The 25,749-nt window shown below is 30.1% G+C and overlaps 1 protein-coding gene across 1 annotated transcript in view; it reads left to right on the forward strand.

Annotated features, from left to right (window-relative positions):
• LOC129962361 (uncharacterized) overlaps positions 1-25,749 on the forward strand; it is a 137,732-nt gene that overhangs the window by 731 nt on the left and 111,252 nt on the right. Inside the window, exons 2-3 of the mRNA XM_056076108.1 lie at positions 1,058-1,300; positions 1,847-2,025. Coding sequence (XP_055932083.1) covers positions 1,058-1,300; positions 1,847-2,025 — 422 coding nt within the window. The remainder of the gene's footprint in view (positions 1-1,057; positions 1,301-1,846; positions 2,026-25,749) is intronic.

Here is a 25,749-nt window from a genome sequence, read left to right on the forward strand (position 1 = left end):
GTACTGTTTTTATCATTATAAATTTGGAGCAAAGTGTCATCCCGATAAATGCAAGAAACCTTGCGAGTGGAAAAATGCAAATTCGGAAAACTAGCATCAGCAGCAGATTTAACGGCGAGTTCTGCTGCGGAAGTAAATCAAGATTGCCGTAAATACCGTTTATTTGTCTTTGACAAAACAACGGGTTTGCGTTTTCTTGTGGACAGTGGAGCTGATGTTAGCATTTTTCCCAATACCGCAAAACAAATTTCAACTAGTGATTATAAATTATATGCTGCAAATGGAACTGAAATTGAAACATATGGAACGAAAGTATTAACCCTTGATTTGGGATTACGTCGTGAATTCCAATAGCCTTTTGTCATAGCAAATATCAAACAGCCAATTTTAGGAGCAGATTTCCTAAATCGTTTCCATTTGTTAGTTGACGTTAAGAATAAAACATTAATTGATGGAATAACTAACATCTCTGCTGAAGGTAAAGTTGCACCTGCCTTAAACGTCAGTGTAAATACAATGTACAGTGCCTGTAAATATTCAGATTTATTGTATTTGTACCCATCTATTACAAAACCTAATTTTTTTATTTCTGATGTAAAGCATACTATAAAACACCACATAGAAACTAGGGGACCACCAGTGTACTCTAAGGCAAGACGATTAGATCCGAAGAAATTAGAAACTGCCAAACAGGAATTTAAGTTTATGCTGGACAATAATATTATTCGTCCATCTAAATCAGAGTGGGCCAGTCCACTGCATATGGTCTCGAAGAAAGATGGATCTTTAACACTCCCAGATAGATATCCAATTCCTAGACTCGAAGATTTTCAGCACATTTTGCCAAACAAAGTCATATTTTCTAAAATTGATCTTTTTAAGGCCTATTTTCATATTCCTGTTGCAGAGGAGGACAAGAAAAAAACAGCTATTATTACTCCGTTTGGACTTTACGAATTTAACAGAATGAGTTTTGGTTTGAGGAATGCTCCGGCAACATTCCAAAGATTTATTCACGAAGTATTTCGAAATTTAGACTTTGTGTTTCCTTATTTAGATGATGTATTGATTGCCTCTTCTAGTCCAGAAGAACATCGTTCACATCTCAAAATAGTTTTTCAACGCTTAAATGATTACGGGCTTCGCATAAATGTCATCAAATCAGTTTTCGGAGTTGATTCACTAGAATTTTTGGGCTATAAAATTTCGGCTAAAGGATCAAGGCCTCTGCCTGAAAAAGTAAAGGCCATATTAGAGTATCCGTTGCCAAACACCCTTCAAAAATTGCGTACATTTTTAGGTATGCTAAACTTCTATCGTCCATACATAAAAAATGCTGCGGCAACTCAAGCCCCTCTTCATGAATTTTTAAAAGGTGCCAAAAAGAAAGATCAGAGAAAAGTGCCTTGGAGTGAGGCAACTGTAAAATTATTTGAAAAATGCAAAATGGATATAGCAGAAGTTGCAATGTTGACATATCCAAATTCCGATTATCCTCTGTCTCTTCACACAGACGCATCGGATTTGGCTATAGGAGCAGTTTTGCAACAACACGAACCTGATGGGTTGAAACCTATCGCATTTTTTTCAAAAAAGTTAAATGAGACACAAACCAATTATTCGACGTACGATCGTGAACTTTTGGCTATTTATTTGTCCGTAAAACATTTTAAGCATTATTTGGAAGGTAGAGATTTCCAAATCTTCACTGATCATAAACCTTTAGTTTTTGCTTTTAAGCAAAAGAACGACAAAGCGTCGCCAAGACAGTTGAGACATTTACAGTATATTTCTCAATTTACCACAAATATATGTCATGTAAATGGTCAGGAAAATATTGTCGCAGATACATTATCGAGAATTGCTAATGTTAACCTGCCATCTATAGACTATGATCAAATTGCTGATGCCCAAATTGATGATGACGAACTGAAACAACTGCGACTTTACAATAAATCATTGAAATTTAAGCAGTGTCAACTTCCATCCGGAAAATCTTTATGGTGCGACACATCTACATCAAAGGTTAGACCTTTTATTCCAAAGCCTTTCCGTATGCGGATGTTTCAACAAATCCATTGTTTAGCTCACCCCGGAATTCGTACAACAGTTAAAGAAATGTCATCACGATTCATTTGGTCTTCACTGAAACAGGAAGTTCGTAACTGGACACGAGCATGTCTCTATTGCCAAAAAAATAAAATTTCGCGGCATACAAAATCCGAATTTGGAACTTTTAAACCGCCAGATGATCGTTTTAGTGTAATTCATATTGATTTGATTGGGCCGTATTCTCCATCGGATGGATACATCTATTGTTTGACATGCATCGATAGACACACATCTTGGATGGAAGTGGTTCCTTTACGACAGATCACTGCTGAAGTTGTTGCACAAGCTTTTTACGAATGCTGGATAACACGATTTGGAGTACCTTCTCTCGTGGTTACGGATCGAGGAACTCAGTTTACTTCAGAATTATTCAGAAAATTAGCAATCATTTGTGGTGTAAAATTACGGCATACGACGTCTTATCATCCCCAAAGTAATGGAAAGATAGAACGCCTACATCGCACGCTAAAAGCAACCATTAGATGCCACAACTGTATTCGATGGACTGAGTCGTTGCCTACGGTTCTCATGGGTTTACGAGCTTCTCTTCGAGACGATTGTAGTTTTACAATAGCCGAAATGGTATTTGGTAAATCTATCAAATTACCTGGTGAATTTTTTGAAGATTCGAAAACTGTGTCCATTACAGATTCTTTTGTTGATAATCTGCGAAAACAGATGCAGTTAGTAAAACCAAGAATACCCAAGCAAAAATGCAAACAACACATTTTTGTCCCACAAGATTTAAATACAGCTACTCACGTATTTCTTAGGATTGATCGCGTAAAAAAACCCTTAGAACCGCCATATGAAGGACCATTTTTAGTATTACAACGAACGCAAAAATTTTTCACGTTATTAATCAAAGGTGAACATGTAAATATTTCTATTGATCGAATTAAACCAGCCTATAAGTTAACACATTTTGACACTTCTGATGCTCCATTGCCATCAACTGTTAACAGTCCTGCATCTTGTGAACCCAAAAGAAGTGGCTCAACTGAAAGAATGCAACATAAGAATGCATTAAGTGATTCAATAAAGGACGAGAAACTGCCTGCTTTAACCACACAAACACGTTGTGGAAGGAAAATAAAACGACCTGTGCGTTTTACAGACGATGCATAAAATGTTGTTCTAGTGCATTATATTCATATTAAATTTAAATGTCATTTTCAATTTTTTTCTAATTAACGTAACTTCGTTACTGGCAAGGGAGTGATGTAGGAACAGGTTGTGAGTAACGCAACTCATCATCGCAAGTTATTGTGGTTCACACGTAAATATTATAAATAATTATTAATGTTTTGTATTTGTTTAATTGTTATAATTGTTCATGTTTGTTTTTGAAGTAATTGCATCAAAAATATTTTATATATTATTTTTGTGTTAAATGAAACTATTTTTCTGCTGTTGCATCTGGCAACGAGATGGATATTGTAAAAATAAATAGAACGAGTGAGATGCTCGCCGTTGCTTGGATTTGACGTAGTTGTGTTTTTATTTTAATTTCTTTAAAATACTTTAAATCGTTGGTCGTAATATCCTAAAATAAGAAATGTTTATTTTATGTATCGAGCGTTTACAATCTGCACATTAAAACGCAGAGTCGTACGCCGATAAGCATTTACGTCTAAAGCAGCTGACTACCATGGTGATCTGGAGTTCAGAAAGTTCTTGTCTATTGTCCCCCGTATCAGCCTAACAGTTTGTACATCGTACCATTTCCTGCAATCATATTGAACTTCTTATATTCGATTTTAGAGTCAAATTTGTATTTATCATACATTCAGTTGTCAGCTTTCCTACTTTTCCAGCCAAATATACACAGATTTGTTACCATTGGTAACACTGCCATCTCCCGATTTAATTCTACTAACGTTTACATTTTAAAACACTAATTCTCTTCTTAGCTAATTCTATGTTCAAACTAATTTCTGCAATACGTTTTTACGTTTAAGCCATTTAAACTTAATTCGATGAAAAGCTATTCTGTGTTATACATTTACATAAAAATTGTAGCCATTTTTCTCAAAAAAAAAAAAGCAAAAAAAAAAAAAGAAACGAAAGAAAGAAAGAAAAAAGAAATGTTAAATCTGGCTCCTGACTTCCATACAAAGATAAATAAATCAATAAAAACGTCTGTAATATTAAGTTTAATTTTGTTAATAACAACAGAAAAGTTAAACTGGTTAACCTAGATGGATTTTAATAGATGGATTTGAAATATATAGATACGAAATAAATAATGTGTTGTTGTTTCTGATCCCAGGTGGTATAGCTGCGCTATACCACCTCCATGAAACCAAAGATCCATGAAACCAAAGTTCAAAAACAATAGCGGATCCCTTAAACTCTCGAAAATCGTAAAATTTAAACATTTAAAAATGTGATTAGGGGAGGCTTGATCTGCCTTGCACGAAGGACATTCAAAATAATTTGTTCTCTCATTATGCTATTAATTCAGTGCATCTCTCCCTCTCTCTACGCACACACACACACCACACACACACACACACACACACACACACACACACACACACACACACACACACACACACACATATATATATATATATATATGTGCATTTTTGGTCTTAATAAACAAATAATCACAGAATAATAACAATAACATCACAGAAATAGTCCTAAAAGCAAGGAGGAGGATTATTTCCGTTAAAATGTTTAAATAAATATTGAAAATATTAAGAACCACTTAGTTTTTGGGGTAAGATCAGATTTTATCTCATTATATCGTCTGAAATAGCAACCAAAAATATTTCCATCTATTTCTTGATATTTGGAGGCAATTTCTGCTAATTCTTTGCATAGGAGAGTAATGCAGAAAATCTAAAGGGCTTTTACCGTTCTTTATGTTTATCAAGAGCTGAAGACAGATTATTTCCGATAATGCAGTAATCCGGAACCTCTGTAATAAATATACATTGGCTAGAACTCGGTGGTTTACTACGAATCGACTTAATGTCTCCTTTTATTAAGTTGAAAGACTGCTGTTTGCTTTAAATGCCACGCATTCCAGCTTTCTCATCAAAGAAGACTTCAATTATCATGAGATACTAAATATTTACAAAAAGTTATGAATTATGTAAATAGTAACGAGTAGCATTTCAGGTCTGCTAATGCATGGAAAATATTTAAATAAAATTAAAATAATTTTTAAACTTTACAAATTGCTAAACTTTACCGAAAATAGAAGTTATTTTCTTTGAAATTCTTTGCAGATATATGTAAAATTTTGAGACAGAGATATTTAGATATATTTGCTCCTTTAGAAATTCAGAAAATAAATGATTGTAAAATAGATGATACTATAAGTGAGTAATAAAAATGATAAATCAGAAACTGGGAAGTTTATAAAAAAATTATTAATATTCAGATAATATCAAATTACTTTTTTAACTGAATGACTAAAGAAACAATTTAGATAGTTTGACAGTGATTGTATTGTAAATGTTTTAAACTCTTTCAATTTACATGTGTTTTCTTCTCTGTCAAATTTCTTTTATATCTAGAACTATACAATAAAAACTGAATTCAAATAATCTATGATTGAGTATCAATATCAAAACCGTAAAAAAACCTTATATATTTTAAATATCTTCTAATAATCATAAGTATTATATATTAAATTAAATAGCTAGTTAAATTATTACGAATAGAATAAAATAATTGACAATAATTAATTAAATTAAGTTAAATATTTTCCGACTGAATCTTGATGAATATATTTGGACATTTTATCATCATCCCATTTAAAGGACAACTCAGATTTGTTATATTTTCATACTCAATACAAACATTTTTATTATGTTCATGTTCTAAAATAGATTTCAAATTTATTATAAATTATGTATTATAGTCTGAAGATCAATTTTAATTACTTTTATCTTTTTTTAGATTTTTGAAAATGACTAATTTTTATTTTTTAATTTGAAACAAATTACATTTTAATCACTTTTGTAAAAGAAACATTACTTACAAATTCATTGGCGACAAATCTTGTATATTATTGCCAACGAAATTCTGAGGCAAAAAATGTTTTTATTTAAACAGTATTTACAAATATTTTAGGAGATGACCCATATATAGGATGATAGCATACCCCCTTGTTCTTCCTACGAAACGTATTAATACGAAAATATTGGAGTTTTCGGCAAGAAGTTTAAAATATCGCTGTTTTGCCTCCTACAAAACTAAAGTAATTCAGTTTTCTTGGAAAAAGGACAAAATTGATGCTCGGAGAATGTTTTTGTTGCTCTCGATTCATTGATTATGAATTTTAGTCACATGATAACGATATATTTTACTATACACTTACAATTCGAGGTGCGAGTTGATTTGGATTCACATTCATGTCTTCAACAACAATACTAAAAATGATGTTTCAACAAGTGATGAAGCTTTAGACAACTTAATATCATTGGACGATGTATCTGTCGATAATGAAACGGAAATGGTAATAATACCAGACATAGCTTGATCCAGACATAGTCATTGATAATACAGATGATGCATGTAACAGCACTGTGCAGGACTATACTATTTTTGGCGAACAGCTTCCCGAATAACGATTGTAATGATTGAAAATCTAAACCAAAAAAATGATAAAGATTGCATTTGTTTTAATTGAAGTATACTAATTTATGCTTCGATTTAAAGTTAACATTTTACGGGAATAGGCATAAAAGTAGACAGATGCATAGTACAATGAACAGGAAGGCGTAAGGTTTATGTAATATTATGAATTATATGTCTAAGAAAATTTAAATTAAAAAAAATATTTTGCTGTAGAAGCTATCAAAAGACCAAATTACATAAAAGTTTGAACTGAAAATTTTATCGAGCATTTGTACCGGTGAACTATATGGTCGTGGAAAACGGCTAATTGAGTAATAAGCGCGAGAATTTCGAATTGTTTCCATCAATTGCTAGCAATAAATGAAAATAATTTTGCAACAACAACAACAAAAAAAAAAGTCAGGTAGAACATTTTTGTCCACATACAAAATGTAAAGAGATAAAATCTATAAAATCTTCCAATACATTCTTTAGATATGCAAGCTTTATATTTAAATTCTTACTGTATAATTTTAAAATTTCATCACGTTTACTTCTTTGAAACAATTCTATTTATCTCAAAATACAATAATTTTCTTAAAATACAGAAAACAAAGGATCTTAAAATTTGTATTGAATGCTCTATCCATGCCAACGCAAACATTATGTGTAATAAACAGGAATAAAACAATAAAATTTAATCAAGTAATTTCTAAATAAGTTTTAAATAACTAACCAAATTAAAATAAATATTAAGTTTGAAGCCAAAAAACTAAAAAGAAAGATATATCAAAAACAAATTTCAAATCTGGAGTTGTTCTGTAAAAACAAAAATTTTATTTATCTGTTGAATTGTAAAGAATGTAATTTGAATGATATAGAACAAACTAGTACTGAACTAAATAAAATAATAAATGGCCACAGATATGCTTTTAAAAACTTCATTAAAAATGAGCCTTTTGACTTTGAGCTACTACACTTTCAATGTCATGATTTTGATAATATTAATATTTACATTCTGGAAGATGACATTATTGACTTAAATAGAAGATTAGTCATAGAAAATATTTATATTTATAATTTAAAAACTTTGTTTCCTTATGGACTCAATAGTAAGTTAAATGGAGAAGGTTTCGGGGATTTAGGTAACATTTGCATTTATAACAAATTTAGCATCTTTAAAGACTTTCTAGATAAAGAAAACTATAATAAGAGATTTAAGAGAGGTAAAGGTAGAGGTGGCAATTATGATATTATATCTGAGCTGATATTATATCTGACCAAAATTATTGCAACTTTGAACATAATAGTGAGAACATTCTTAAAATTAAATATATATATATATATATCTTTTTGCCTTTAGGAAAAATAAAATAAAATGGTTTATTCATAATAAATTTGAATATTTAAAATTTGAAAATTCTTTCACTAAGTTCATAACTCTAGATCTAATCAAATTCTAGCTTAATATTGGAAAAACGATTTACTATTTAAAAATAAAATTAATTTAAATAAAGAGTTCTATGTAATGAGATTTTTGGATATTCGCTTCGAAAACCTAAAGTTACTAAAAATCATGCTCTTGTAATCATGTAAAGATTTTTTTTCCTTTAAAAGATAATGCAATTGTTTCAATAACATTTAGTTACTCAGCAACTTTTAGGAAAAGAATTTGTAACTATAATTACTATAGCAAAAATTTAAATAAGATAAGATCTACATAATAGATTGTAAATGTAACAAAGAAATTTACAAAGATTATATAGATGCTGACAAAGGACATATTATAACAAGGCATTTGAAAATTATAGATTCCAGCTCTTTAAGAGATCTAATGGAAAGCGGAACAAAATTTAGATTGACAGAAAAAGTAAACAATAAAAAAATCTTAATTTTTATCGGACAAGATTTGGATATTTTTATTTCTAAATTATCTAGGAAGTACCATTGGCCTCCAGATTGTTTCAGAGAATGGAAAGTGAGGATTTTAGAAGGAATTAAGACAAAGTTTAATACAGATAACGGTAGAACTAAAGAACGAGGAATTTATTTTAACAAATCATTTGAAAAAGAAATAAGAAATTTAAAAGAGAGGTTTATTATTACAATAATAAATAAAGCGGCAAATAATTTCTGTTCAATCTGTAAATATTATTATAAAGAATTTTTAATTAATGAATATAACTCTAATTCGATTTACCACTTAATTAGTTCCGAAAAAAATAATTTGATAAAAGGATGCTCGCTTTCCCTAAAAAAACTAAAATTAAGACTTGCTCTTTAAACTATCCTTATTTATTCCTAACAGTAAAATTTCATTAAAAAAAACCCAATAAAATTTAGATTCGTAATTTGTAGCACTGACAGTTACAATTACTGTACGGGAAAACATTTTTTTAAATACTTGAAAATTATCCTTAATAAAATTAAAGATGTGGATAACTTTATAATCAATAGTAACAAAGATGTTTTGGATTTTCTAAAAGATAATAATATTAATAAACTTAATACTTATGATTTTGAAAATTTGTTCACTAATCTACCTCATGAAAAATTAACAGATGTTCGTACTATTATATACTAGTATATATAATGAATATTTAAATAGAGATATTATTACAAAAAGTAATTAGCTAGATTAATGCAAATTTAATATTACCGAAAATTACGTTTTAAATTGAATTAATTTTTATAAACAAGTAAAGGGAATTAAAATGTGAACAGCCTTTTCAAGAGCTTTAGCCAATATTTTCTTATATTATTATGAGAAAAAATTAATTAAAAATAATTTAATACCTGGTTGGAGATACTTTGATGACTTACTTTTATTAAACTTGGATAATCCTAATGTTGTTATTGTTACCCAAAAGATTTAGTTTTAACTGAAAAAACGAAAATAAATTTAAAGCAACCTATCTAGATTTAAATATACAAATTTCTAATGGAAAAATTTTAATAGGTGTTTATGATAAAAGTGATGAATTTAACTTTAAAATATTTAAACTCAGTAATATTCATTTTAATTTAAACTCTAAAATTTTCAAAAATTTGACATTCTCACAATTTAACAGGATTTAAAAGATTTGTAAAAATAAAATTTCTTATAATTAAGCATCTCATTAAAAACTTAACTACTAATGAATTTCCAAAAACCTTTTGCAATATAGAAGTATTGATAGAGAAAATTTATATAATTTCTAACTTCCTACATTTTATTCACTTTGAATTTTAACTCTATAGATGGCGCTTTAAATTTTAACTCAATAGATGTCGCTCCAATTATTCCTTATGATGACGATGCTTTATAACCAAGCGTGGTAGGCGTATATAGCTTTAACTCTCAAAATTATATTTAGTTTAACGAAGTGCATTTGCACAAGCAAGTTTACTTGCTTCACACTGTCTTTGAGAGTTGGACTTTCAATTAGTAAGTGTTTTGGCTTTCATATTTTAATGATTTTGGTTTTAGTTTTTATGGTTGTGTTTTTTGGTTTTGCTGCGATCTTACTTGGATTTAAAAAAAATTTAGAAATGTTTTTGCTTGTTACTGTATAATTATTTTAATTTTGTGAAACTATTTTTATCTCGAAAACCTCAATTTCCTGGTATTTTCGGGTCACGAGGTGTCAATTTATTGGACGAAAGTCGGACCCTTCACAGAAAAAATCCCTGGTTTGAATCCCTGCCTGAGGGTGACCCTTGAGAAAGTCTTCAGGTCGGCTTCATTATATCTTTTTTTTTAGTTTACTGGCTTTAAACTTAATATTTATTTTAATTTGGTTAAGTTCATTTGTGTTTTAGTTGTTAGCAGCATTTGCTCTCTCTAATACAATGTATATTTTATTATCTAGTTTAAGTAAATATGTGTAGGTGATTTTCATATTGATTGTTTTTGTATTTGTAGTTTCTTTTTAAATAACTAATTTGTTATGTCAGAATCAAACATGCATAAATTAGTTGGACATAAAAGCTTATATGTAAAGACATTCATTATCGAATAATTCGGCAACACATCAGCAACCTATCTTTAGAAAACAAAATATAATTTCTGTTAAACCAAATATTCTGTTTTTCGCATTTGAACCAATAGATAATTTTCAGTATTGAATTAGTTCACTTATTAATTCATCACATTATTAATTAGCTGAAAATTATGCAAGCTATCATTTTCCAACGAAAAATGACATACTGGAAAGAATTAATAATAATTTTTTTTACTACCCTTAAGATAGAAGTGGGATTTTACCAATTAAATATTTTTGAACCCTTAAATTCCTCTATCTATGATAATAATAAGATCCAAAAATTTAATTAGCACTAATAATATTCCCAACAAAATTATGCTTTGTGTATCTGCAACTGTATCTTTCTGTAGTGCAGTTTAGAGACGCACTACAGAAAGTAGAAAGTCTGTAGTGCAGTTTAGAAAAGAAGAAATAAGTAATAATGAAACTCTTTAAACTACGTGGTCCCCGAGAGACGTTCGCATTTTGTTTAAGAGAAGAAATGCAGGATATTAGAAACGGTAGGCTCATCAATTCTTTAAACATGCCATTAGTACTTGTGGAAATAGTAGATAGGCAAAGGTGGATGAAATAGATCCTTTTGTGTATCCTTTCAGGATGATGTCCCATCTGCACAAATCAACATCCTCACCTATGTCTTTTACTAGAGGAAAATATCGTCCCTTAATCCTGCCTTTCTTTTCACATCATTTCAAAAGCCGACGAAAAGAGCCTTCAAGCAATTAACATTCGATAATTTCGCGAAAAGAGCGTGTAAATGAAGTTCTCTTAAAAGTTGAGGAAGGAGAGAATTTTTCATTTCAGAACTTCCGTAGTTAGTTAGTAGATAAAGCCTGAGCCTTTACTAGAGATGATGTATGGGTTCAGCTAATATTTCATAGGCTGGATGGCCCTCTGAAATAGATTAAATCAAAGAATTCTGAGATTCTGAGAATTTGGAAGTCAGAAGCCTGTCCTTAACAACGAAAGCTTGCATAATGAAATCAATAATGAATAGTGATCAAGAAATAATAGGAGAGTCCTGTAGCGTGTTATATACTGGACGAAATATAACAAAATTTGGCCACCATACACATTAAAGTATGCGGTTTCGATTTATCAAGATAAAAAATTAGTTCCAAAAAACGTCGATAGGGAAATCCTGGCGCTGCAAGCGCATAACGTATGGAAAAAGAGTACATAACTGCCAATGGAAACAATAAATAGCAATACACCAAATACTAATGGAAAACGCTTATTATAGCAACTTACAAATTTCACTCAAGGTGACCACCAACTTGATGTTCCAATAATTGCATGCGGTACACGAGGTTTTCAGCGGTGGCTTGCAGCATATCGGCATTTATTCGTCTGACATGTAACGTTATTTGATCTTTTATAGTACAAATGTCAGGAACAGGTCCTTGATACACAACGTCTTTCAAGTGAACTAGAACCGCCTCGCAACCAGAAATTGCCCATATTCAGATCAGTGTCATCAGTTAATGGGTGTTATCTTATATGGATAAAAGTTCAGGATCTTACGCAATATCTTCTGCATCGTCGAGAACGGGGTATCTGTTTGTCACGATATTGAACGTGCAGTGCTGGTCCCTGCTTATTAGCTCTCATCTGATCCATAGCGGCTGTTGTAACTTCTTCAACTTGTTCCTGCTTGATACACCTTTACGTCCTCGGCCTGGTTTCACACCAAGAATTCCTGTTGTTTCAAATCTTTCAACCATTCTTCGTAAGTTAGTTATGATCATCGGTCCTCTGCGTAACGGCTTTAACCGCCGGTATTGACGAAGAACAGCATTGGCATTTCCATCCCGCTAATAAAACAACTTGACTAATAAGGCGCGATCACGTAGTGGGAACGCAATCCACCGGCGAATACTTGCAGAAGGACTTAAATTCCCATAACACTCCTTTTATCTTCGATGTCATATTACGAAGTACCCGTATAAACAAATTACATAATAAAGTTTTCGATCGCAGTGCCATGATTTCCCCTATCGGCGTTTTTTAGTACTAATTTTTTTCTTGATAAATTGAAACCGCATACTTTGATGTGTATGGTGGCCAAATTTTGCTATATTTCGTCCAGTACATAAAACGCTACAGGTCTCCGAGCAACTCCTGTTATTTCTTGATCACCCTGTATTATTGATTTCATTATGCAAGCTATCATTATTAAGGACAGGCTTCTGACTTCCAAAATCTCAGAATTCTGCCACAGGTTCCTGACAACAAATTTAAACTTTATTTCTAAAAAGGTTGTCGTTATCAATTTCTTTATTATTAAAAAGTAATTTTGTTAGTCTGAGTTGCCTTTGGAAATTCATTTTTCAGATCTTTGAAAAAGTTCATTAGAGAATTTGATTTACAGCATGGTTATTTGCTATGAACATTGGCTCCACTCCCAAAGAATAATCTTTATCATTCCGTTACATTTTCATTTATTTGATTCATAATTCAAACAGAACCAAATATTGTTTGAATTCCGGTTGGCCTCTTACCTTTACCATTAAAAATAAAATAAAAAAAATGCTATAATGAAGGTATCGAGATACCCAAGTTACTCATGAAAATATATAAAATGTGTCTTTTAGAAAACACAAAAGTAGAATATTTTATGTCTTTTATATGCCATGATACTAGGTTCCTGAATTTCGAGGTATAAAATATATAAAATGCGTCTTTTAGAAAAACTGCAGCAGAATGCTTGGTCTTTTACGTGCCCATAATTCTAGGTTTCTAAATTTTTCATTGAGATATAGGCATTAGCCACTGAAGAATTTTGAGCAGTATCAAACGTGAGTAGTAACGTTTATCTAAACCCCACTGTATACCGTTTAGATACTAGTGCGTTAAACGTTATTTTTACCGTTCTAACCTTCTTCTTCAAATGTAATCTTTTTCAATACTTATATAGATATACATTCTGTGTATATATACAAATGCAGACTGTTTCAAGACTAGTGAAAAAAACTTTGAAAAGCTTAGACTGCTGAAAGACGACGTGGGATCTTTCATTTTTAAACTGCTAAAAGCATCGTACTCATAAATTTAATTAGTTAAGTCCAAATCCAAAATGTTTTATCGATATTGTTTAGTACTTTTGTCAAATATATTGGAGTCACAAGTTGTGTTCCAAGTTCTGTGAACTTACACATCTAATTCGTAGACACTCAAAATTACGACGTTTCTAAGTTCATCTAGGGAATAATGATATGTATGAATATATTGTTGCAGGATACAATTGCCAAACTTCTCTGTACTGTTTAATATGGAGATGTCATTTGTCACACTTTTAATTTAATTTTAAAAAATAATCAAAGTAGCGCTAACCAGTATAATGTAAGGTGCCCACGTTCAGTTCAAATTTCTGTCCAATCGTCAAATTCAAGCATTGGTGAATACATTTATTAAATGGATGTTGGAAGAAACTTCGTACCGCAGCAACTTTGTATCGAGCAGCTCTAGTTGAAATTATTCTTCATCCAAGCATTTGAAGAAAAACATGAATCATGAATGTAGGTGTTGACAAACAAACCTGAGATATTTGTCAGTAACATATTGGCATTCCAGGCCCAAAGATATATGCCTAGCAAAGTGATGCTGTATCTCTACCAGAAAGTACAATCATTTCAGAGAGTACAATAAACATCATGTTTTCTATCTTTAGCATTGATCTGTTTTCCAATTTTCTGTTACTACATACATTTTCTACATTTTTCTGCTACATACATAATTATGTACCACTTAGCAAACAGTTCCTGAGAATGTGAGAAAACAAAATAAAAGTTTTGTAATAATGTATATGGGAAAGTAAACCAATAGTGATAGTAAAAAATAAAAAAAAATATCTGAGGTATTTCCCCCAATGCTAGGCAGTACTAAGGAAATACTGAATAAAAAAGCTCAGTTGAAATGTAAAAAAATGAGTTGTCTTTAGAGAAACACCAAACAAATTTTTGAACACAAATTTCTGTTCTGAGTGATTATTTTAATTTCATAAGAGATGCAATTTAGGCAATTTGAAAGAATACTTTGATATTTATATTCATCATTGAAAATCAGAAGAAACCGTTCTGCCCTTTTATTATTACTCATAAAAAAAAGCAAATAAACGGGAAAGGAACAGTACCTATTATTGTGCATAGTCCCCATTACTATCTATGACGTCTGGCCATTTTTCTAGTAGGATATGAATCCCACGGTGGTAAAATTCCGGCGGTTTCGTGTCAAAAAAATTCTTGGATGGCAGTTTTCACAGCATCAAGATCATCAAAGATTTTCTGACTGAAATAACTGTCTGTTCGACGCACGAAATAGGTGATAGTCAGTTGGTGCCGAGTTAGGAGAATAGGGAGGGGGGGAGTAAAACCTCCCAACCAAAGGTGACTATTTTTGTCGAGTGATGACAGCAGCATGTGACCTAACGTTATCATGATGAAGAATAACACCGCAACGATTGATGAGACTTGGCCCCTTTGCTATCAAATTTGAATGCAACCTGTCTGACTGTAGACAGTAGAAGGCAGCATTGATAGTTTGGTTGAATGGCAGGACATTCCAGGGAATTATTCCTTGCATATCACACCACACACTCAATAACACATTCTTGGGATGAAGTTCAGCTTTCGAAGTCGAAGTAGGCAGATCAGAAGGGCACACACAGTTTTACGACGCTTTTCGCTTTGGTACATATTCCACTTCTCATTTCCTGTTACAATGGATATCAAGAATAGGTCGTTTTTGTACGGGAAAGCAAGGAGACACAGGTAGTGATTCTGTCATTCCGTTGATTAGCTGTCAGGTCATGTGGAACCGAACAATCCAACTTTTTCGTCTCTTGACCCTTGTCCGGTGTGCGTTGAAGGTCTCCGCTAATTCTTGCACGGTTGAGTTTGGGTTGTTCCATATGGCTTGTTCAATATCGTCTTCTCCTACGTGTGATCGCCGTCCACTCCTAGCCTGATCGTGGCAGCTTCTGTCTCTTTCCCTAAATTTACGAAACCATTGACGACATGTGCTTTCGTCTATTGCATCCTCCCCATAGATTTGATAAACATTGCGACATGATGCATTTGCCGTACTCTTTTTATCAAAATCGTATAACAAACAATGTCTTGCATGCTTCTCTCTTTCAATGTTACACTTCCTGATATTTTTTTCAGACAATTAACTTTGTGAGACACGATGCATTTACATGTGAGGCATCCACAATTTGCGTCATTACAATGCCATGTGTCAGGTCAATTCCATTGCATATTTGCATATCCAAAAACGAGTAAAACTTTTGATCTCAGCCAATAAATTATATAAGTATACCTGATTAAGGAAATTTTCTATGAATTTGTGGAAGCCTGCATTTAATGTGTAGAAATTATTTACTATATAACATATATAGCAAATGAATTGTATACAGTAAATATATCTCAAATTGACAATTTATGAAATGATATGTATGTATGATTATCCCCATTTTCTGTTAAAAATTTGAAATGAAATAATTAAATCACCTTGCTTTCCTTATTATTCGATAACTATTACAATTTGAGAAACATTAAATTAAAAAAGTATTTTTTTTTTTTGCAAAATATTTTAATTTAGAAAAAAGTTGCAGAAAATTCTTTACCATCAAAACAACACCTTTCTTAAATTTCAAGCATTTTGTAATCTATATTTATACTATATTATTTTGCTCAAAAATATTTTCTCTTCTTGCTTATTAAAACAAATTGCCAACAAAAAATAAACAATTTGATTAATTGATAAACCATGAGATTCTTTTTTCCAAGCTCATTACTTTCACTAGAATTTTGAGTGTGTCTGAAGTAAACAAGGTACATGTTGTTGGATGATAATTTTGTTTTCACAGAAACTGAAGGTTTTTATAAGAATTTACAAAGTTGTTAAAAATATTTTTCATGAATGCAATTAAGTATTTAGATTATTCGAAAATATTAAAATATATCATCAAAGGTTGTTTTTATAATGCTGCACAAGCAGGCTTTCGTACCTCGAAATTAGATTTTTTTTTTTACTGCCTTACAGCAATATTAATTTTATATTCAAGGAATGATAGAAACTTGTTTAATTTTCTTTAAACTAATTAGTTAAATTTAAAATATCTTAGCATAAATTTAAATTGCTTGAACCTCACAAAAGTTTCCAATATTTTTTAGGGGCAATGTAATAGTAAAATTATTTTACAGAGCATAAAATTTATATAATTTTCAATAAGTAAGCAAACATAAATTTCTATACTTATTTTCCTATTCATGAAATTTTTGTAAATGCTTAAAGTTTAAGAATTTTAATATTTTATATGAAATTCATTGAACAACTTTGTAATAGGATTGGTCAATCTATTATATTAATGCACATGTACGGTAAGTTATTCTTTAAGTAATATATATAATATAATTCTATCATTCTGTTATATTTCCAGCTCCAAAATCAAAGCAAACTTTCATTAATTTTCAAGACAAAAAGTCTTCAAATTCTAATTTATTGATATCTGAGACGGTAGAATGGAAGAAAAGAAGTTTAATCTTCATTTAATAGTTAATATCATTTTCTATTATACATGATTTCTTGGCTTTCAACATCTTAGTCTGTCAGATTATCAATTAAAAATGTATTCTCTTTTCTATAGATTTCAGTCTTTTTTTTTTTTTTTTTTGAATCTCCAGTCTTTCTTATTGCAAAAGATAGACATTATTATCTTACACAGAAATGAAACGCAGCGCTATTTGAAATAAATTTCAGCATTCTTTTGTACCCTCCACCTAAGATTCGTTATAAAAGGAATTGCAATTTTCTATCGAAGAAAGAAAAGGAATTAATAAATAAAATCCCTGAAAAGGGCTCGTTGTAGGAAGCTATTCCTTTGTCTACTGTTACATCATTCTTTATGTGACTGTAAGGAAAGCTATTCTTTTGTATACTATTTCATCATTTTTGTCGTGACTGTATCGTTTGATCTAAGTTGTCTAGACATATATTCCTTTATTTTTTTTAATTCTAAATAAGTACATAATCTTGATGTCTTCCAGTCTTAAAACAGGAAATTTGTTTTGATATACTCAAACAAAATTTTCTCAAAATATAAATTGGTTTGAACTCAAACAACGAAGTTCTCGGCACATTTTTTTTCCATCTTACTTGTTAGTGAAGTAAACAGATAGTTAAGTTCTAAGTTAAATTAAAATTAAGAAAGTTGTAATTTTCTGTAACAAGTATACCAATCTGAAAAATGTTTTTTTATATCTTATTTATTTTTCGTAAACTATCATTTTAATTTAAAATAAGCTTGATGTAATACAATAGCAAAATGCTCTATTTATAAAGATGCCTTTGGTGATTAGCTGGTTCAAAAAAACATTGATTGAGTTTTCTTTCAATTCATTTTCAAGCAACAAATTATGATAACATTTTTTAGTTCCATAACCTGCAAATATTCTGTTTCGTGTGTGCATTGAACATTTTCATGAAGTAAAATCCTGTGACATCATAGTGCCACTGAAAACGTGACGGTGCGGTTGGCCTTTCATCTAACTTTCGCGGCACCTTCTTGTTCATAATGTATACGTCACAGATTTTAAGCCGGAACTTTTATTAAATTTGGAAGAAAGTCACGCGGTATCAAAAATGTAGAAATAAGTAAATAAATAAATAAAACTCTTTTTAATTTTTTTTCAACAATCAAATTAATTATAAAAGCTACAATAATCTTTTTTTTTTAAATGTAAACATTAGAACATTTTGCATTAATATGTAGAAAAATATATTGGCATTAAAATAGAATTAAAAATTTTCAGAATTTAAAGTGGAGTAAAAATTAGATTTTGCAAAAGTTATTTTCTCACGTTATGTCTGAAAAACATGGAAAATTTGGTGAAAACGTGAAATTTGAAATGAAAAATTATAATTAGCTGAAATTATTAATAAAATTTCAATTAATTTGTTTCAAAGGGTGCGTTTAAGCAACTCCTACGTATATACGTACAAAATTTTGTAGCTCTAGAGCAAAAGATTTATTCCGTAGATCGCCACGTATTTTCCTGTATTATCTGTAGAGATAAAAAAAAACAAACAAAAAAAAAACGTTTAAATTACAAATCAGCAATGTGATGCTGCTAAATATATCTTATAGGGTATCAAAAGTTGATTGCAACTTAATTCATCGAGTTAGTACATATATTTCCATTCAGTTTGAGATTATATATATATATATATATATATATATATATATATACAGGGTGTCTCAAAAACCTCTACCTCGGCTTTTATTCCTTAAATATTGATTATAGACATAAACTGTAAACTGTACAAAGTTGCATAAAAAGGTGCAAAATGTTATAAAATCGATAAAACTTCAAAAAATACAAATATTTAATTTTATATGGACCCCGTGCAAAAAAATTCCAAGTGAATAAAATGTGCCTCATCCTCTAAAAAGGTCATGTACAAAATTTCAGAAATTTATCACAAAAAGTCTCAAAGATATGAAACTACATAAATGCTGACTTAAACCACTTTTCGATGCCTGGATATGAGTTCGCAAAGAGGAAAGATCATGCCGGATGTTCGTGTTTTAGGGGTCGTACACAAATTAACAAAGAAAGTAATGATTGAATAAATAAATAATAATTTTGTTATTTATTGGTTCAAAAGTATTAAAAGTTTGTAGAAATAATAACTTTAAGGAAGCATTACATAAAGAAAAATGACTTAAATTAGAGATTACATAAGTTTTTTTTTTTTTTTACAAGATCATTGACTGTGCTATTTTTGAGTTATATTCTGTAGTTCATGATATAAAATTTTAAAGTATTTTTCAGTAAGTATAGATTTTAAAATATTTATTTAAAACTAAAGGTATGAAGCATATTTTATTTTATTTTTTTATCATTCCTGCGTCGTGTCATCTTCACTAAAGCTGAAAACATTTGCATTTTAATTTATGATTGACCCGTCATCAACTTTGTTTTAACATATCTTTGAGAGTTTTCATGATATATATATATATATATATATATATATATATATATATATATATATATATATATATATATATATATATATATATATGACGAATTTGTTGTCAAAATTAAAGATTCTCGATATTACAAAAATTATGGGGATATATCCATTACGTATAAAAATTCACCGATTTTTTTGGAAATTTCTGTACCCTGTTACAAGAAATTATATAGACGCGATAGAGCCAAAGATAGTCGGTCTACTGAATTCTCTCATTGAGGAATTACTCGCGGAGGGATCTCTGGGTGCAATCTGTGTGCTATTGTGGTGCAATGTTTTCTATTTAGTTGTTCAATATTTACGTATGTGCTGTTGATTTCTAGAAGGACTTCTTTTCTGTATGTTTCTGCTGTGTTTTACTATCTATGTGTTATGTATTATTATTAAATAAAACGTTCTATCCATTATCAACTTTATTGGATTCTTAGCACATATATACTTTACTATATTTTTCTGCAACAATACATTTCTTCCCTGCCATCATTTTTCATTTCCCTTTTATTTGGCGCATATTATTATAATAAAACAAGCTTAACATTCCTTTATATTTACTTACACCTAACAACTCTTGAAGCTGAATAAAAGGGAAAAGTCATACTTTATTTTTATTTTTTTAAATGTTTTTATTTATAAAACTTTTAGGAAATGAATGAACGAATTTTCTCCTTTCATTTCTGTAGCATTGAAAGTAATTTCATTTGATGAAATGAAACAACCCTATTGACTTCTATAAAAATGTGTCATTCTTTTTTTTTATGTTTATAAACGGTATTTTAGTACCATTGATCAATAACCAAATAGGAATCTTTCAGACCTAGTTATAAAACACGGCATTCAATTATCTCTCGTCCTAAGATTTATTATAAGAGGAATTGCAATTTTAAGAAAATCAATATGCAAATGACCTTTCAGAACGTTGCTGTAATCATTGCAGGAAGTTTCTTTGCCTACTGTTTCATAACTGTGATGGCACGCTTCGATTTACTCTGTCTGGACATAAAGCAGCTTAACTTTTTATATTCTCGGTAAGTGCACGGAAGGCACAGCTTTGATTCTATCTAGCTTAGATTAAATAGACGATGGATTGGAGTTGTTTCAAACAAATTTTTCTGACAAAGTGGGATTACTTCGATCGTTAACAATGAAGGGAAAAGACTAAGGTCTTAAAGATTCTTCAGCATTTAATCATGATAGTCGTTTAATGACAATTTTCGTTGCTAGATAAGTTGGATTAAGAATGTGAACGGTATTCTAAAATGCAATTAAATGGACTTAAATGTTTAGAAGATGTATTATGGTGGCTTGAAATGTTATTAGAAATATTTATATCCTTTTGCATATTAAAAGTTGAATAATCATTTTGAAACCTACTCTTCCAATAATGTCATTTCCCTGTGGACAAAATCTACTTTTGTTGTATGTATATATAAATGTATGTGAGTGAATATGTGTGTATTGTAATGTGCAAATGTGTGCGCTACATTTAGTAATTGCAATGAATACAATATTGTTAGCACGTGTATTGTTTTGTGCTTTTAATATATGGTAAAAGCTTTAGGGGGCTAGTTTATTTACGTGTGAGATAATATTATTTAATTCTGCACATGATTCTTCAAAGAATCTAGGGAATACCAAAGTTGCTTAATATACATTATAATTGTCTAGACGTAACTATCTTGCAACAGTTGTGTAAGTTTTAAATTGTACCTCATATACGATGACAATTCCAGCTTATTTTTCAGATATATTAAGAGTTGAGATAAAATACAGTGGATTTTTCAGATTCACATGAAAATCAAATTGATAGTAAATGCTCTTTTTGAAAAATTTTCTTTATTCTTTTGGACACGGAATAGATTACTTAAAAATACTTAATATTAAAAAAAACGATTTTCTTTATTGATAAGTATCGATACACTAAATGCATAGAAAATGCACCTAAAACAATTATCATTTCAGTTTTTTTAAGATTAACTGCCATTGGACAACTTACTTTTGATGTTATGAATCCAAGCATAAAACAGAGTGTCAGAATGAGTGATATTTGTAATTTCCTTGATATCATTATACACACAGAAAATTGACAATCATTCAAAATGACACTTCTAAACCATTTCTTTGGTTCACTTTCGTTCTATTACCCTCTGAAATCTTTTCCCCTTCTCACAATACGATGCAAAATTCGATGTTTTACTGATTATATTTCATTTAAATTTAGAGTAGTTATTTATAGAGTTTTCTTTATTGGAAAGCTAAATAATATATCATTAGCAGTGACATTGCCAAGTTCTATAATCTTATTACATTTTTAAAAAAATTGATATTCCTATAATCGTTTAAAAACAATAATGGTGAGATTAAATTAATACCTTGGAGAAATAGAAAATGTAGAATGAATGTAATGTTTCCCTCCATAAATGGTAACTAAGGGGGAGATAAATTTGTTATAATTAATTATTTTATATAAAAATTTCATATCTGCTTATTTGCAATCAAATGTTTAAGATTAAAGAAATCATTAGTTTCTAGTTTAGTTTTATAAAAAAGTAATAATAAGTAAAATATATAATCGCACCAAACAGCCACTATTGATTACATTTTGAAAACAGATTAAGTTCAATAAAAAAAAGGATTTATTAAAATAAATTGCATGTTCGTTGGTATTTTTTAAAGCTTATTTTGATAATGAAGCATGCTCGTTCTTAAAACAGTAATTTTTCAGCTCAAAAGTTAATGCAATACAATATATAATACGCCATTATCAAATTGAATGCAATTATTTCCAATACAACCCATATAATTAAATAGCGATATATTGATTTTGCTCTTCAGATACTTTCCTTGCATACTTATTATGAAGTAGAGGAAACGTCTTCCCTCTGGACCCCTAATGATGGAAATATACTTGATTGGTTTCACCAAGAATGTGTTTCTTGCTGAGCCTGGAAAGATAATATTGTTTTCGTTTGCCATCTTCAAAACTTTTCATGATTCAATATCATATTTGCCAAATTTTGTCTTTAATAATTATATGTGAAAATATCATGGAGTCCTTTCCCTTTAGAAGAGTAATCTGTGCTCATGAAAGTTTATTAGATTTTTTTAAATCTAAAATTATTTTGCCGACAAGAAAAAAAAAATTGGTTTGACATGGAATTTATATCGTTTGGAAGTTTTGAATAGATATACATTTTCCCTGATTGTGATATCCCTTCATTAACTGTAAACATAATATATAATATCTTGAATAATTATTAAGAGGAGTTCGAATTTATTCATTCATTTAAGCCTTTTATGATATAAATATTGACAAAATTGTAAAAATGCGTGTTTGCATTTAGAAACCAAAGATATATATCTTGCATGTGTTATACATGTATGCAGGCTTGGAAATGAAATTTTAAGGGGATTAGATGCCCTACAATAAATAAAGGTAAATTCAGTTTTTTTAAAGATTTTCAAACGAATAGAATAACTTTCAAACTAATAAAATAATTTTTTAATGTGATATAATAACATCGTATAACTATATCTCAGAACTATATCCCTATCTGTTAACTATATCCCAGACAAAGTCCCAAACTGCTGCTTTCTTTATATTTACGCGCCTAAGGCATCTAATTTTTAACATTGAAAGGAAACAAAACTGCTTTGTGAAAGCTTTGTTTTTTACCTATAGTTTTTGTTATTTTATTATTATATATATTTTTTACTTTATGTATTTTTTTTCCTATGTAGGAATATTTTAATAAGATACTAATCTTCCTTTACGCTAACGCTCACAGAATTGTAAATATCAAAGTTAACAGAAAGATTCATTCTTTTAGTATGAATTAATCGCCTAAAGTAATCAGCTGCTTCTTCAGGAATATTGGTTATGCTTGATTTTAGATAAAACGTTAGATTAAGTTTCACGTCCGCCCGGCATATTGCCTCACATTAAAGATGTATTATTTTAATTCATTTCCATTTGTACTATTCGTTCTACACATGACTTTTTATAATGAAAAAGGTTCCATGACATTATAGTATTGTTAAAAATGTAAAGATCCGGCTCACCTAGTTTCTAAATTCCGCGTTATTGTAACTTCTACTTTTTATTTATCTTGTAAACTACACAGATGCTAGATAGAATCCGTATTTAGGTTCCAACAAGAAAGGAAAGTAACATTGATGGAAAGTATACGACTCAAATATTTGATAAAATAATGAAACCGTATTTCATTTAGGACAAAAAAAATATTTTAAAAAAATTACCAAAAATCAGGAAAAAAATATCATGACTATTAAATTGATATCATTAAAAATATTTTTTTTTATGTTTTGGAACAGTATAAATTTTTTGTGCTATAATATTTTTGGAAGTTATGGCAAAAACGCCAAAATTCAAAATTTTTAATTAAAAATACCGCTCCGAGGTGCACATTTCCATCATACAATATATGTGTTAAATTTAGGAGCTGAAAATCAAATGGATTTGACTTGTAGACCGCCAGTTCGCGCTCGCACACACACACACACATTAGACTTTATTATTTGCAGAGGTGGAAGGAGTTGGATAGCATCGAAAATTCCAAATGCAATGGCTAAATATTTGAACCTATCATTGTGTTTGTCATATACAATAAATGATCTCTGATTATTAAACATTGTAAAAGATGCAATTAAAATTGTTTCAATATTGTTTTCAAAGCAGGATCTGAAACATTTGTAATTCTCCTATAAATAATGGTATTTAAATTCGGTTCATAAATTGGAACATTCTGAATTAAAAGCTACTGATTATCAGAATTTTTATCATTTTTAATGGCATATTGTTTATGAAAAGCAACTCTTTTGTTTTGAAGATCTAAAAGAATTTTTATTAAAACAAAACCTTTCATATCATGAATTTATTTCATTTTTTATTTTATTAAAGAATTATTTTTTTAATTGTTCTCTATTGACTCAATCCATATCATCTACAGGATATTTTACATCATATATCTATCCCTCTCAATTCCAGCCGGGCGTTTGAGGCGGTTTGAGAATTTACTCTATAACTTCCAAGTGGGTCGGTTTGGGGCCCTTGCTGCCGTTTTAAGGGAGATGGGTATTAAAAACGGCTACTCTACTAAACACTCCAGGAGGTCCTTGTTATCTTTGAAAATCGATGCTTTTTCACAGTAGTTTCCCCTGTGCCTTCGGGCGATAAGGGTTGAGGATGAATTCACTAAATAGCTTGTTGGCGTATATTTTGTATTTTCAAAGGGTTTTAGTTTCTATTTTCATGTATTATTAGTTTGAAATTGGAAAGATTTTATGGCCATTTATAAAAAAATTTCCACTGAAGTGCTCTGTTAACGATGAATGATATATAAGGATACGGACAAGTTGTTTATTTTTTGGATAAACATCAGAATCTCTTTTCAGTATTAAGACTATTGTAATGATATAAAGACAAACTATTGTATTGTCACTATTGCGGCCTATTGACATCGCAGTTTCCTCACAAAATGTGTAGCGACTCTTGTTACTGTAGATGGAAGTCGTTTTACACTCCAAACATCTTATTCTGTCATGAAAGGACTGTCGGAATTTCTGAGGCCGAGTACAAACTACCGCTTTCAAAATAGCATTAAAAAAAAAGATTGGGAGTATTCTTTATCGCCCCCTTCACAGAGTGAGATTAGTTATATAAATACTGAGTTCCTTTTTCGAATGCCATTCTGAAAATTTTTCTTCAGTTGTGAATTTCTGCTCTTTATTTTACGTACTGTGAATCGGGTTTTTGGATTTTCAGAGTAATTTTTGTATTGAAACGCTTATTATTTCTTCACTGTGAGTAAAAGAAATCGTGAACACACTGAAGAAGAAATTAAAATAATTTTACTTGCTTCTGATGAAAGTAACAATGAACTATCAGCTAAGATGATGGTTGTCCAAAAAATGATACTTTAGCTGATATCTTTTTTTTAAGCAAAGAAGCAGGAGATGACACTAACGAGGATCGAAT

The sequence above is a fragment of the Argiope bruennichi genome, chromosome 2 (assembly GCF_947563725.1).
Source record: "Argiope bruennichi chromosome 2, qqArgBrue1.1, whole genome shotgun sequence".
NCBI lineage: Eukaryota > Metazoa > Arthropoda > Arachnida > Araneae > Araneidae > Argiope > Argiope bruennichi.